This window comes from Aspergillus versicolor (assembly GCF_001890125.1).
Source record: "Aspergillus versicolor CBS 583.65 unplaced genomic scaffold ASPVEscaffold_6, whole genome shotgun sequence".
NCBI lineage: Eukaryota > Fungi > Ascomycota > Eurotiomycetes > Eurotiales > Aspergillaceae > Aspergillus > Aspergillus versicolor.
In genome coordinates, this window is record NW_024467529.1 from 175,610 (window position 1) to 188,781 (window position 13,172).

At 53.4% G+C, this 13,172-nt stretch overlaps 6 protein-coding genes across 6 annotated transcripts; 4 read left to right on the forward strand and 2 right to left on the reverse strand.

Moving 5' to 3' along the window:
* Window positions 1-65: 65 nt before the first annotated feature.
* On the forward strand, window positions 66-1,676 carry ASPVEDRAFT_134628 (FAD-dependent oxidoreductase; the record flags this gene model as incomplete). Its single annotated transcript, XM_040807152.1, has 6 exons — window positions 66-482; window positions 534-1,000; window positions 1,055-1,115; window positions 1,163-1,358; window positions 1,405-1,489; window positions 1,535-1,676. The coding sequence occupies 6 exons, from the start codon at window positions 66-68 to the stop codon at window positions 1,674-1,676; spliced, it is 1,368 nt and encodes a 455-aa protein (XP_040668825.1).
* Window positions 1,677-3,860: 2,184 nt separating this feature from the next.
* ASPVEDRAFT_72820 (uncharacterized protein) lies at window positions 3,861-6,567 on the forward strand. The gene has a single exon (XM_040816171.1). The coding sequence runs from the start codon at window positions 4,283-4,285 to the stop codon at window positions 6,419-6,421; it is 2,139 nt and encodes a 712-aa protein (XP_040668826.1). The 5' UTR covers window positions 3,861-4,282; the 3' UTR covers window positions 6,422-6,567.
* Window positions 6,568-6,915: 348 nt separating this feature from the next.
* On the forward strand, window positions 6,916-8,168 carry ASPVEDRAFT_53610 (uncharacterized protein; the record flags this gene model as incomplete). The annotated part of the gene is made up of 5 exons (XM_040814810.1): window positions 6,916-7,123; window positions 7,180-7,604; window positions 7,649-7,948; window positions 7,992-8,042; window positions 8,088-8,168. 5 exons carry the CDS (start codon window positions 6,916-6,918, stop codon window positions 8,166-8,168), a joined length of 1,065 nt encoding a protein of 354 aa, XP_040668827.1.
* A 40-nt stretch (window positions 8,169-8,208) lies between these two features.
* Window positions 8,209-9,950, reverse strand: ASPVEDRAFT_170294 (Zn(II)2Cys6 transcription factor). The gene is made up of 2 exons (XM_040808693.1): window positions 9,807-9,950; window positions 8,209-9,747 (listed from the first exon to the last, which is right to left on the reverse strand). Exons 1-2 carry the CDS (start codon window positions 9,909-9,911, stop codon window positions 8,434-8,436), a joined length of 1,419 nt encoding a protein of 472 aa, XP_040668828.1. The 5' UTR covers window positions 9,912-9,950; the 3' UTR covers window positions 8,209-8,433.
* A 338-nt stretch (window positions 9,951-10,288) lies between these two features.
* On the forward strand, window positions 10,289-12,632 carry ASPVEDRAFT_72823 (uncharacterized protein). Its single transcript, XM_040816172.1, has 3 exons — window positions 10,289-11,055; window positions 11,120-11,557; window positions 11,632-12,632. Exons 1-3 carry the CDS (start codon window positions 10,460-10,462, stop codon window positions 12,509-12,511), a joined length of 1,914 nt encoding a protein of 637 aa, XP_040668829.1. The 5' UTR covers window positions 10,289-10,459; the 3' UTR covers window positions 12,512-12,632.
* ASPVEDRAFT_713596 (uncharacterized protein) lies at window positions 12,632-13,133 on the reverse strand. Its single transcript, XM_040816116.1, has one exon. It carries the CDS (start codon window positions 13,038-13,040, stop codon window positions 12,753-12,755), a length of 288 nt encoding a protein of 95 aa, XP_040668830.1. The 5' UTR covers window positions 13,041-13,133; the 3' UTR covers window positions 12,632-12,752.
* Between the last annotated feature and the right edge of the window lie 39 nt (window positions 13,134-13,172).

Below are 13,172 nucleotides of genomic sequence, written 5' to 3' on the forward strand. Positions count from 1 at the left end.
ATCATGTCCCCATCATGTACTCATCAGCTAGTTCATCACACTCCCCATCCTCATCCACATCAACCATGGGCTCCATCTCCGGCTGGAAACGCTTAAACGTCGCCATCGTCGGCGGCGGCATCGGCGGTCTCGCCGCCTCTATATCCCTCCGCCGCGCCGGACACAACGTAACCATCTACGAACGACACGACTTCGCAGGCGAGGTCGGGGCGTCCATCTCCTGCGCGGCCAACGGTACACGCTGGCTACACGAGTGGGGGGTCGACATCGAAAAGGGAGACCCCGTCCTACTCCGGAAACTGATCAACCGGGACTGGAAGACCGGGGAGCCGGTTAGCGTTTATGATCTCGATGACTACGAGCAGCGATGGGGGTATGTCTATAATATGTTCCATCGGCAGTATATGCATTCCATGTTGAAGGACTGCGCGCTGCAAGAGGAGGGCGAGGGGACGCCTGTTACGCTGCTCGTCAACCATCCTGTATATCCACCCGGCCTAGCATCCGTCCAAAAGCTTAACTGACTCGTCCAGTGCAAAGACATAAACCTCGAGACCGGCGAGATCACATTCGACAACGGCACAACCGCCCAGCACGACCTCATCATCGGCGCAGACGGCATCGGCTCGGTCGTCCGCCGCCTCATCGGCCTAAACCCGGAAAAGAAGCCCGCGCCTTCAAGCTGTCTGCACGCAAACGTCATGACCGAAGACGCCGTGCGTCTGGGGCTCGTCGACTACTCGCAGGACTCGGCGCTGGAGTACTGGGGCGGCCAAGAGGGAAAGTGGGACAAGATCGTGCTGTCGCCGTGTAACGGCGGGAAACTGCTTTCCTACTATTGCTTCTTCCCGCGCGAGCAGGGGGATTATTCCAGCCATACCTGGGGTGGAGAAGACCGTCCGGTTGAAGAGTTGTTGGCGCCGTATCCTGAGTTGGACAAGCAGGTGCGCGCGCATCTGGCTATTGGGATTGAAGTCCGGCCGTGGCGACTCTGGGTGCAGTGCGTTATACGCTATTATAAACATAATTCATGATCTGATGCTAATTAAAACAGCCAGCCGTACCCGCATATCAGCCGCAACAATGTCTGCCTGCTAGGCGACGCAGGACACCCGGTATGTCACATAAATATCAGCTGACGTTCTACTAGCTAACTTAATAGATGATGCCTCATCAAAGCCAAGGCGCCTGCATGGCGATCGAAGACGCCGCCGCGCTAGGCATCCTGTTCAACAAGGAGTACTTCTCCGGCGACGTTGCAGAAACGCTGCGCTATTACCAGGAGATCCGTCTGCCGCGAGCCACGAAAGTCCAGGCTGCCTCGGCCAAGGCAGCATACAACATCAACGAGCGGATTGGTGAGTCTGACCGACACTTACAAATTCAGAGTGGCTCTGACGAAAGCAGGCTTCTCCAGTAACACGACAAACACGAAATACTACAAGGTGGAGGATGAGAAGAAGAAATTGACGATCGAGGAGATGAACGGGTGAGTTAACCCCTTTATATATATATTTGTGGCTAACGGCATTAGGTACGACATGTACAAGGATGTTGAGGAGCTGCTTGCTTCCAAACGAGGCATTCCGTTTATGCAGAAGTTTACCAGAGGTCTGCCATTCGGGCTGCGACTGTCGAATGGTGTCGTTGTGGGGGAGTCAGAGACGAAGTTATGATCTGTACTTTAATAAACCCTTTGATGTAAATAACGCGAACAGTATTGACGTTTACGAGTATGTCTAAGACGGCTTGTCAGTAATTGCTGGAAACCTAACAATCACATTAAATGCAGCAAGTAGACTATAGAAGTATGGATATATATAAATATAATCACATATACCATTCAGCCAACTTGCACTTGGCTCATTCAGGATTGCAACACCTATCAAGCAAATATATATTTCCTCGGGAGCACCTTCATAAGCATCTCACAGAGCAGACATAACCCGTCACGGATCGAATTACAGATTCGTCGCGCATCCGAGAAGCCAAACCCGCGAATAAACATCGCAGGTCGACTCTCTTCTCCAGCCAGCTGCAGGACACCACACTAGTCCGGGGTAAATACCACCCCGCAGTCCCCGAGTGCCCCGAGCCCCGGTCGATCAGACTTGGCTTCCTTGCTGCTGGGTTGGGCCGACCGATTTCGCCCGATTCCCACCTCGGCCGGGGCTGCCAAGAGGGGAAAGGGACTGGAGATGGATGAGGTAGTTCTAATTATGCTGTGGCAAATTATTGAGCCATGGTTGTACCCGTATGTTGATTGTATCCAGGGGTGTTGATCGTGATCAAAATAGAATGATATTTCAGACTCTTCAACTAGACAGTCTACAGGAATACTGAGAGCATGTCGACTCGCACCTCTATTCCCTGTAAACATCCAACGCCGCAGCCGCACCCGTTAAAGCTGGTCCCGCATGACTGACGTCGTGGCGCAATATCGGTTGTCTTATTGACCCGCTTAAGTTGCCATGCAGACTAGCCAAGGATTCAATCCATCCCAGTGCGACCTTATGATACGGCAAGAACCGAGGTCTCTGTGATAGACTGAATACCCTGTCTATCTACTTTGATCAGTTGGATACGTGGGAAAGAATAGAGATATTTACCTCCAGACATGCCTAAAGTATTACTGATTCACACCGTCGACATATGGAATACAGAGCAGGTGCACTGTTTCTGCGAGGTGATATATGTTAAGATGCATGGCAGAAGATGCAATTGCCATACAATTCCTCGTCCCAGAAGATCGCACAGGATCATTCAGGTTCTGGCATGGTCCATCATACCCCTGCAATGTCGCTTTCTCATTCTGAAACCCGGGACTGTTTAGATCTCAACGTCATTCCATCCACTGCCTCTGTATACATCGCCTTTACCGCATGTGATCTCACGCTTGGCACTCCACGATCGCAATGCAGACCAGGATTGCCGTAGCGGCTCTCCGCATTCTGAGCTGATGTCGGCTCTTTGGTCATTCTGGGGTGGATCAGCAAGGGCCACTGCCGTTTAAGTCTGTATTTCATTCGTCGTGAATTCAAGGGCCAAATATTGTGAGATGGTGCGACTGTGGATACTCTGTCTACTGTGGAATCTGGCATTGCAGAACAGCAACCTACGGTGTAGTGACTGCGACATTTTATCCAGTCGCGATTATAGAACAGGCCAGGCAGGTGGCCTGGGCTATTGTTCGATCGCTATGTTTGATCTGCTAGACTGCTATTGTTCGATCGCTAAACCACACCACTGCAATGCGCCGAATTTCAGATGGTTGCACATCGGATCGACGACGCAGAATTCGACATTGGAGTGGATATTGGCAGCTTGGTGCAACGGTGCACGGAGTATACGAAGTACGCGATGGATGTACGTCACCCGTGTCGACAGTCGACAGTCGACGTCGCCGTGATAAACATCCAAATATAACAACAACAACCCCTTTTTCGCTGACATCAGTGGCAGTTTAGCGAGCCTTGGCCGATTTCCAACTGCCGGGTTCCTTGGTGAGTGGTGAGATTAATGAAGATCCGCGATGCTTCGGGCAGGGATCGGTGGCCCTAAAAGCACTAAACGAACTATTTGATATTAACCCCCCGATCAGCACAGAATCTGCACCAACGCGGTAAAAGTCGCGACGATGCCCAGACGGCAATTCGCGGCCCATGAAACCGCGGTCGACAACTACGCGGGGTCCGCACCTGAACAAGCACCACTTGGGCACGACTTGGACACGACCAGGGCCCACCAGCGCGGACTGTGGTTTGTTTGATTGGACCCTGATTGAAGAACGCCTCTCGCAATGTCGCGAAACCCGCTGCAGCCAATGCGGCCCCTCCCAGCGGGTCCATATACTTGGTGTTGACACTGCTGCCCTGACTTGGCCCAGCTTCCAGCTCCAGGTGACCAACACGGCCCCTTTTGCCATCTTGCGGGGTGCTCCAGTTAGTGCTCCAGTTAGTGCGCTTGTTTCTGGGGCTCAGGGGCCTCATTCGATGCGGTTGGCCAATATCTGGGGGTGCGAGCTGCAAAGCCTTTCACAAGCTCTAGCTGGATGGAGATGATGCCCCGGACGAATTGGGCCGAGGAGATTTGATTCTGGGGCCGCTGCGTCCAAGATAAAGACCCATTGCACCCACCTGCGTCTCCTGGCCTCGACCGTGTTCGTGTTGTTTTCCTTGCACCGTTCTCAACTCTCCCCTGAGCCTCAGCCCGGATCCAGGCAGAGCGCCGACAGCCAACCCTTTGAGTCAGTCAACCTATCAAGCTACCATAAAAACAAAAAATGCGTTTCTTCCTCAGCGGAGCGGCCCTGCTCGCGGTGACCACCGTGGTGGGCGCGTCGCCGACATCTCCTGCGGCCTCCAGCGCGACAACCGACGTGGAGCCCAAGGAGGCAGCCCAGACAAATGCGGACATCTTCCCCAACATCTTCGGGCAGGACGAGCCCACCGAGGCCAGCACTGCTGAGCCAGCTGCTACCAGCAAGCAGGAAACCGAAGAGGAAGGCAAACCCACCCAGGCCCCTGCGGCCTCGACTGGCACACAGGCCCAGCAGAACACTGCGAACCAGAACGCTGCGACCGAGACCGAGCAGCCCAACATCATCGACAGCATCGCCGATGGCTTCACCGGGACCAGTGATGCGCCCCCTGCCCAGACCAGCCAGGCTGAGGCGGGCGAGAGCACAACGACCAAGCCCGAGCCCACCTCGTCTAGCTCAGCCTCCGACTCCGAGACAACCAAGGACCCCAACATCCTTTCCGGCTCCAGCAGCTCCAGTGACTCCAGTGACTCGAGCAGTGGAGGCTTGGACGGCCTTGGACCTCTCGGGGATCTGCTCGACGGCGTTGGTGGTCTTCTGAACCCCAAGCTGCTGAGCCAGATCACGGACACTTTCGAGTATCTGTCTACTGGTCTTGCGCCCCCTGTTGACACCAACCTGCGTGTTCTCCTCTCCAGCGAGAACACCAAGACCCTCAACAATGTCATCGGTAACGCTGGCAAGCTGCTCAACGAGAAGAACACTCAGACTCTGTCCAACATCCTGGGCAAGGCTGATGGCCTCCTCAGCGACCGCAACCTCAACAACCTGCAGAAGCTGCTCGACAACATCGACAAGGTCAACAACGTTGTCGAGAACGCCGACAGCCTGCTGACCCCGTCGTTCGTCAAGAAGACCGACGGTCTGATCGACTCTGCCTCTGGTTTGTTGACGCCCAAGACGACCAAGTCTATCGAGACTCTCCTCGAGGCCGTCAACGGCGTCCTGCCCGAGCTCAAGGGCTTCCTGACCAAGGAGACCTTCGATCAGCTTGGCAACCTCCTGACCCAGGCCTCCAGCCTGCTCACGGACAAGACCGTCGACAGCCTCAAGACTCTCCTGACTGCCGTCAGCGACTTGATGCCTTCTCTCAAGGGTCTGCTTACCAAGGCCACCATCGACGAACTCAAGGGTCTGCTGTCTTCTGCCAGCAGCCTGCTCACCAAGAAGAACGTCAACTCCATCGAGACTCTCCTGGACTCTGTCAACGGCATCATGCCCGAGCTCAAGGGTCTGCTCACCAAGGAGACCTTCGATCAGCTCCAGAACCTCCTCACCCAGGCCTCCAGCTTGCTCACGGAGAAGACTGTCAACAGCCTCAAGACCCTTCTCAACGCCCTGCCACCGCTCATGCCCGAGCTCAAGGGCCTGCTCAAGCCCGAGACCATCAAGAAGCTTACCAGCCTGCTCAACGAGGGCAGTGCGCTCCTCACGCACGACTTCGTCGAGGAGACGCAGGGTCTTGTTGGCTCCGCCAGCGACCTCCTCACCCCGCAGCTCGTCAAGTCCCTCAAGGGCATTCTCGGCCAGGTGGAGCCTCTCCTCCCCGAGCTCGAGAAGCTGCTCAAGCCATCCGTCATCAGCTCGCTCGGCGACATCCTCACGAACGCCCACGATCTTCTGGACCACAAGTTCGTGAACGAGACCCGCAGCCTGATCGACGGCGCCACCGACCTGCTCTCACCCTACGTCCTCGGCGGCCTGTCCGAGCTCCTCGGCGGCGTCGTACCGCTCGTCCCCACCATCAAGAAGGACTTCCTCGACGAGGACACCCTCGAGGGTCTCTACTTCGTGCTCGGCAACGCCACAAACCTGCTGACCACCAAGTTCGTCGACGAGACATCCGACCTGATCGACGGCGCCAGCGACCTGCTCACTCCCGAGCTCGCCAAGAGCTTGAAGGGTCTGCTTGGCGATCTCGACGACTCGATGCCCCAGATTAAGGAGCTGCTCGAGCCGTCCTCCATCAAGCAGATCCAGGGTCTGCTGTCGAATGCCGCCGGCCTCCTGACCAAGCCGTTTGTGCAGAACACCACTGATATCATCTCGACGGCGTCTGAGCTCCTGCCGGCGCTGACGGGCATCCTTGGCTCGCTCTGAACCGAGCTATAGGTAATGTTTCCAGTGGTTGATTTTGTTTTTCGGTGTTATGAGTACGGTATTTACGAGTATCCTATGTACTGAAGTAATGTTTGCTTTTCCTTGTCTGGCGGGTGTATACACCTTGCCCTAATGTCATGCCTGATGGTATCGTACAGTGATAGTCATGATAATTGAATGATCAATGAGATGTTACTCTAATAGTCTCCCTTAATATGTATTCTGTAGTACTACCTGAGTAATCAGTCAAGAATTCAATTCTGGGTGATAATATTTGGCTACTCGAGAAGCTGTGTTTCGGACTGTTTCAGAATCCATCACAGAGTATGCCCGAAAGCCAGCCCAAAGCCAGCCCAAAAGCCAGCCGAGGTGGATGTGCTGCGGGGTAATCTCCGAAACCTTATCTATTGCCCCCTCTATCTGTGAAACTGGGGTATACATCTTTCTTTTCAAGGTCAAACTACACCTAATTACTTCACCATTGCTTAACGGACATGGCCCCCAGAACCACACGCGCCCTGGTGGCCCATGAACCCACCAACGGCCAACTCAACTGGAACCTAGAAGACATCAACCTCCGCGAGCTGCAACCCACCGAACTCCTCGTCCGCATCGTAGCAGCCGGCGTATGCCACACAGATATCGTCTTCGGAATGTGGCCGCCCGATCAGATCCCATATCCCAAGGTCTTAGGGCATGAAGGTCTTCCCCTCTTTAACCTCTTGGACCGACATGGGAAATGATGTTAACAGCTACAGGCTCAGGGATAGTCCTCGAAGCAGGATCCGACGTACGAAGCGCAAGCACCGGAGACGCAGTCCTACTCTCCTTCCAAAGCTGCAACGCATGCAAAAGCTGCAGAACCTCGCACCCGTCCTTCTGCGACGCATTCGGGGCGTTGAATTACGGCGGGGACGGGAGTTCCTACACCACAGCCGAAAATAAGGAGCTCCGCGGGGCATTCTTTGGACAGTCGTCGTTTTCGCAACTTGCTATTGTCAAGGAGAGTTCGGTTGTGAATGTTTCTGGGTCCGTTCGGGATGAGGAGGAGCTTAAGCTTTTTGCGCCGATGGGGTGTGGGTTCCAGACTGGGATGGGGACTGTGGATAATGTTGCGGATGCTGGGGTGGATGATGTAGTTGTTGTTCTGGGGCTGGGTGGGGTGGGGTTGTTGTCCATCGTGGTATGTCCGCTGTAAAGGTTACATTCTGATACTGATTCTTTTAGGCCGCTAAATTGAGAGGCTGCAAAGCCATCATCGGGATAGATCGACTGTCTGAAAGGCTTGAGCTGGCCAAAGAGCTCGGCGCAACGGGCGTTATCAATACACTCTCCAAGGACGTGGACATCTCCGACAAGCTCACGGAGTTGGCCGGCGAAGGCGCCTCTGTGACGATAGACACGACAGGGAGTCTGGATCTGATCCGGCAAGCTGTACAATGGACGACGAATCGAGGCCAGATCATCCTAGTCGGAGTGCCTGCTGCAGATGCTCTGCTTGACGTGCATCTCATCCAATTTATGCAGGTATGTGAATCTGATGTTATTACGGCCACTCTAACGCTTGAAGACTGGGAAAATCATCCGCGGCAGTATCGAAGGCGATGCGATCCCATCAAAGGTAATAAACTCTTCATTCTGATGCATAGCAGGCTGACTTGTCTAGTACATCCCCAAGATGATCAACTGGTACCGGGAGGGAAAGCTCCCCATTGAGAAACTGATCAAGCTGTATCCGGTATGCTAACAAACCCCTGTTTGACTGATAAAACTAATTTCTGTTCCTAGATGGATAAATTCCAAGAGGCACTCGCTGATATGAAGAGCGGTGCTACTGTAAAGCCAGTTCTTGTTTGGTAGCTTCATTATCTTGGGTTAAGCACCCACTGCAGGGAATGTGAAGTATGCAGTCATATAAACTCGGCATAATTAGTATGTAATACAGAAAGTATATGTCCCTTCTAACTCCAAGAAATGGCATAATACATCTCGCGGATACCGGTATTCTGAAATCATACACCTAGGACAGAAACAGGCCATTCCATCAATGATAACAAGGTTTCATCACCATATGTCTTGAACAGCGCATCCATTTTCAAGATCTCATTGTCAAACCCGCCCTTGAGGAACCACGTAGATTCAAAAAGCGACAGGATCAGATAGAAATGAGCCAAGATAACAAGCGAGAAACTTGGTGCAACGTCAGCACACCCAAGAGTATTAAGAAACTCCCCCGGCAGGGTCTGAGGCCACCCCATAACAGCTGCATCTTCCATATCAGCCTCGATTTCAGCTGGGGTACATTTCCCGTCTCTGTGGAACTGGATCACATAGAGGATTCTCATGTACATGGACTCCAGGACATCGAGCGCCTCCGTGGTGCCCGGGCGACTTCTCGGCGAGTCTTCATCTTCGTCTTCTTCTACTGGGACTGGCGTGGACTCTTCCACCATCTTTAAGCGCGATAGAGCCTCGTATGCGCCCTGGCAGAATCTCGCAATCCGGGGCGAGCACCCAGGTGGTGGCGCGGCAGTGAACATCTCGCTCGGATACATTTTCCAATCCTCGGTAGCCCACGGAAAGTGCAGCATCTCGCGAAACGGTCCCATGCGCAAGGCTGGCCAGCATTGCTTTACAACCGTGACCTGGCCCCGGATGAGATATATCCAGTCCAGGCGCAATTTCGGCTCCGGCACGGCAGAGAGGTGTGAGTCTCCCCAGATCCTGAATCGCAGAGATGCAAAAGCAAATCCCACGAGGAGTGACGATCCGGCGAAGACTTCATGGCAGTTGGAGTCGGACAGGGCAGACAATTGCGCGCTGAAGCCCTGGATCCCGTACTGGTGGTGTCCGACAACGACCTGCAAATGGTCATCGATGCCGGTTGAAGGGGTCTGGTGCCGCTGGGATGCGGCCTCGGCGGGGGTGTCTGGAATAAAGTGGCCATCCGGGTGAAAATAGTCCAGCCCGGACAAGGCCAGGAGAAGGTGCATGAGGAATTCATGGCGGGCAGCCAAGCTGGGGATGAGAGACTGCCAGAGCTTTTGTCGGGCCGGATTCAATGACATGTTGGTGCATGTGTGGACCATAAAATGCGACAAGAGTTGTAAATCGACCATGTTCATTGACCGAGACGCAGGAGCTGATCCAGAGGGCAGGTCAAACTCTAGAGCACAGGGAGACGTGTCCCTGAAGGATACAGGGCTTCGCTGTTTCCTGCTGGTTCTGCTGGTCGTTGCGCGTGCCTGTCGAGAAGTGGCCGGTGGATAGGCACAGGACTCACTTCTCAAAGCGCACGCACCGCATGTAGGCTTCACTTCATCACACTGCAGCAGTCAGAGCCAGTCTCAATTTGCTCCCTTTCCGGAGGTATAGGGAAAGGTACTTTGACTCTTCGCGACTTGCATGTATAGCATCCCTGGCGGGATTTTGTGTGGCTGACACGTAGCCTCTTCTGGGCGACCGTAGGGGACTGCTCCCTGACACTCATATTATAAGAGTGGAAGCTCAACTGCAGCGAGTGTTCTAGGAATGTAGAAAGCCCGCAGGACAAAGTTCGGAATCATCATCGACCGACGAAATCTGGATCCGATGACTAATCACGTATATTGAACTAAGCTAAATTTAGGCAGATCTAGATAGGCAGTAATACCGTCCAAAAAACTGCGAGCGCTTCCTTCCTGCCTGATCCAGAATCGAGGTGAGGGGAGGCGAATGGGAAGTGTTGAAAACTTCTGCTTGCCAGGAAGTTGAAACAATCCAACAGCACTTCCGTTGTTGTGTGTTATAAACGATTTTAGGTAGAGTCGAAACGGGCAGTACAGAAAACGGACTTTCTCCAATTTCTCTAATTCTAGTTCCCCGCACCACCGACATCTACTTTTTACAGCCACATGCAATTGGGGTAACTCTAGTGATTGATGGGTCGATCAAACTCGGGAAACTCGGGAAACTCGGGAATCTCCACGCCGAAGCTTAACATCGTGTCGTCCTTCCTTTCCGGCCCCGGCCACCATCCCCGAATTTCACAAACCCCCCATGGACTCCTACGAAAGACCGTATCGGTCTCATTCACATCCAGCCTGCCTTCCTTGCCGCCGGCGCAAGTCACGGTGTCATGCGGGGAATGCTACGGGGAAATGTCTTATGTGTCAGGCACAAGGGACCGATTGCATCTTTCCGCAGCTCAAACCATCTACCTCAAGGCAGGCCGGTCGCTCCGAACGCAAGGCACATGTGCGGTCCCGACGATTGCCATCTATACTCGCATATTCAATACCTCCGAGCTCGCTCGTCCATCCGGAAGAGCAAGGTTCAGCAAACCTTCCGCCTTCGCACATGGGAGGTATAGTGGCAGATGCTACCAACGACAGCTCTCATGTCGTGAGTCCTGCAATTGTGGGCGATAGAGACGCCATCGGGGCCTATCTGGCCCCGAACCCCGAAGAAAACGGTCGGCGGTTGATTCGAACCTCATCCGCCGTAAATTTCAGTGCTCGGCCTGTTCGGCCGGTTCTATTCAGCACTGTTCCCAGACGTCCGATTGGAAGAACAGTTCACAGCTCTCGCACGGCGGCGAAATGCGAAATTATTGAAAAAATGATCGAGCCATACGGGGAGGAGCTAGTGAACATGTGGGTGACACGCCGCCATTGCTGCTGATGGTCCAATGAGATAACCATGGTTTTGCTTTGACAGTTTCTTCTCGAAAATCAACGTCGCTTTCCCAGTGCTTGATGCGGCGTCATTTAAAAGCATATACTTTACTGATCAGCGAAAGGTATCCCCGGCCATCCTCGCCAATCTGTACGCGAGTGCGTTAATATATTGGGTGGACTCACCCACACTGCGGTCCAGTCGTTGTCCTGACATCAACTTTGTGTGGGCTCAGGCATACGATGTGCTCAGTTCAGAGCTGGCCAACTCTCCTGGGCTCTCAACGGTGATATCGGTCATTCTTAACATTTGTAGTCGGCCAAGTACGTCAATCCTCAGCAACGAGGGGATGATGGGACTGACCGTGGCATTCTGTAATTCCTTCGGTCTGAACCGAGATCCCACTGGCTGGGACATATCACCTCTAGAAAGGCAAATCCGTGTCAAGCTGTGGTGGATTGTGGTCCTCATTGATCGATGGTACCATGCTCTTTCCCTATTTTCCCGAGCTCCAGCATAAAAAGCCACAACCTCATCTGACAAATAAATCACAGGTGTAGTCTGGCCTATGGAACACCGATGTTGATCCACAGGGAGCAGCATGATGTACCAATCCCCACCGTCAACGACCTCTCTATTGGTAATCCAGACCCATGCCAGCGAGCTGCTAGTGCCGTGTTTGTGTCCCTGGTAACCTTAACTGAAGTCTTGGGTCATTACCTAGAATACGTCTATCGGGTCGGCAAGGCTCAACTGGGAGAGCAGGGGCAGAACAGCGACTCCCTAGAGCTCTTGCTTGGCCAATGGGAAGAAACACTGGATGTTGACGTCCGCCGAGCTGTCATGCGTGGAACCAATATGGACGCACCGGGTGCCGCCAATCTCCGACTATCATATCTAGCTGTGAAGCTGCTCCTTAAACGCATCCAGCTGGATCTCGATCCTGGTGTACGGCCGGAAAGCCGCCTAGATTCTCCGCGGTATTTGCGAGCCCAGCGAGCAGCCGAAGACGTTGTCCATTTCGTACAGGAGTTGAACGAGAATCACCTGCGCGGATTCTGGCTACCTGCCAACGCGTTCACCCTTACTTCGGCGACGTCCTTACTCTTACGAAGTGCCCTCGGCTCGAGGGGCTCGGCGGAGAACATTCCGCTGGAGCTGGCCAGACAAATGATAGCCACCTTAAGAGCGCATCGCCAGCATTTTGACTGGGATTTGGCTGACAACTGTTTGGGAAACTGTTCAGAACTAGTCGAAAAGGTTGGCGCCTCAGCCGCCTGTCTTAGTCCCAGCCTACCAAGCCTAGATGAGTGCATGAACATTGACGCATCTGTGCTAGATGATCTCTTTGACGATTTCAGTCCACTATTTGGGCCGATAGAGCATGAGACGTCTCATCCTCTTGAGCACCAGTTAGGGAATGCCGAAGAATAGACATCGAGGAGTAAAAAAAGGGTTGAGGATGGGAAAAGAGCCGACATATCTACAAGCTGTGTATTTTAGTGTGTACACCATAGCTTGTCAATTTGTTGGAGACTTGATTAACTAACACTGTCATGTACAAAAAGGATCGTGTGTTTTTATTTCACGATAATCAGGTAGAAACAACATAGAGAAGCAAAACGAACGGGAGTAGGAACGGGAGAAAAACATTTCGTCGGAAAGCACATTTCCATCAACGATATTCCGTCTCTCTCCAACCATCAAAGACAAAGCTTGTAAGAATGCCACAGCACCAGCCTCGGAATAAAGGGATCAATGGTGCTGTGAGGATGGCCATGCCTACCGCGCAGGCGCGCAGTGCTGTTTGGTAGTAGTCGAGGGGCGCTGGGCCTTGACCAGAAAGCGTTGGAGTCGGCCAGTCCGCGAGTATAGAGCGTTTCAAGGCGTTTGTAGGGTTACCGGATGCGCAGCTTCGGCGATTCCCGCGGTAAAAGTGCAGAAGGGCTACATAAACACGCATAAGCCTGCGAATGCATCCCGCTATATGATAACAGCATTCTCCTGCTCTGACCTGCGGTTGCTCGCATCTTCACTCGAATGAAGCATCACCCACCATCCTGATTGAGGGCAAAGTTGGTTACGCTGGTCGCAA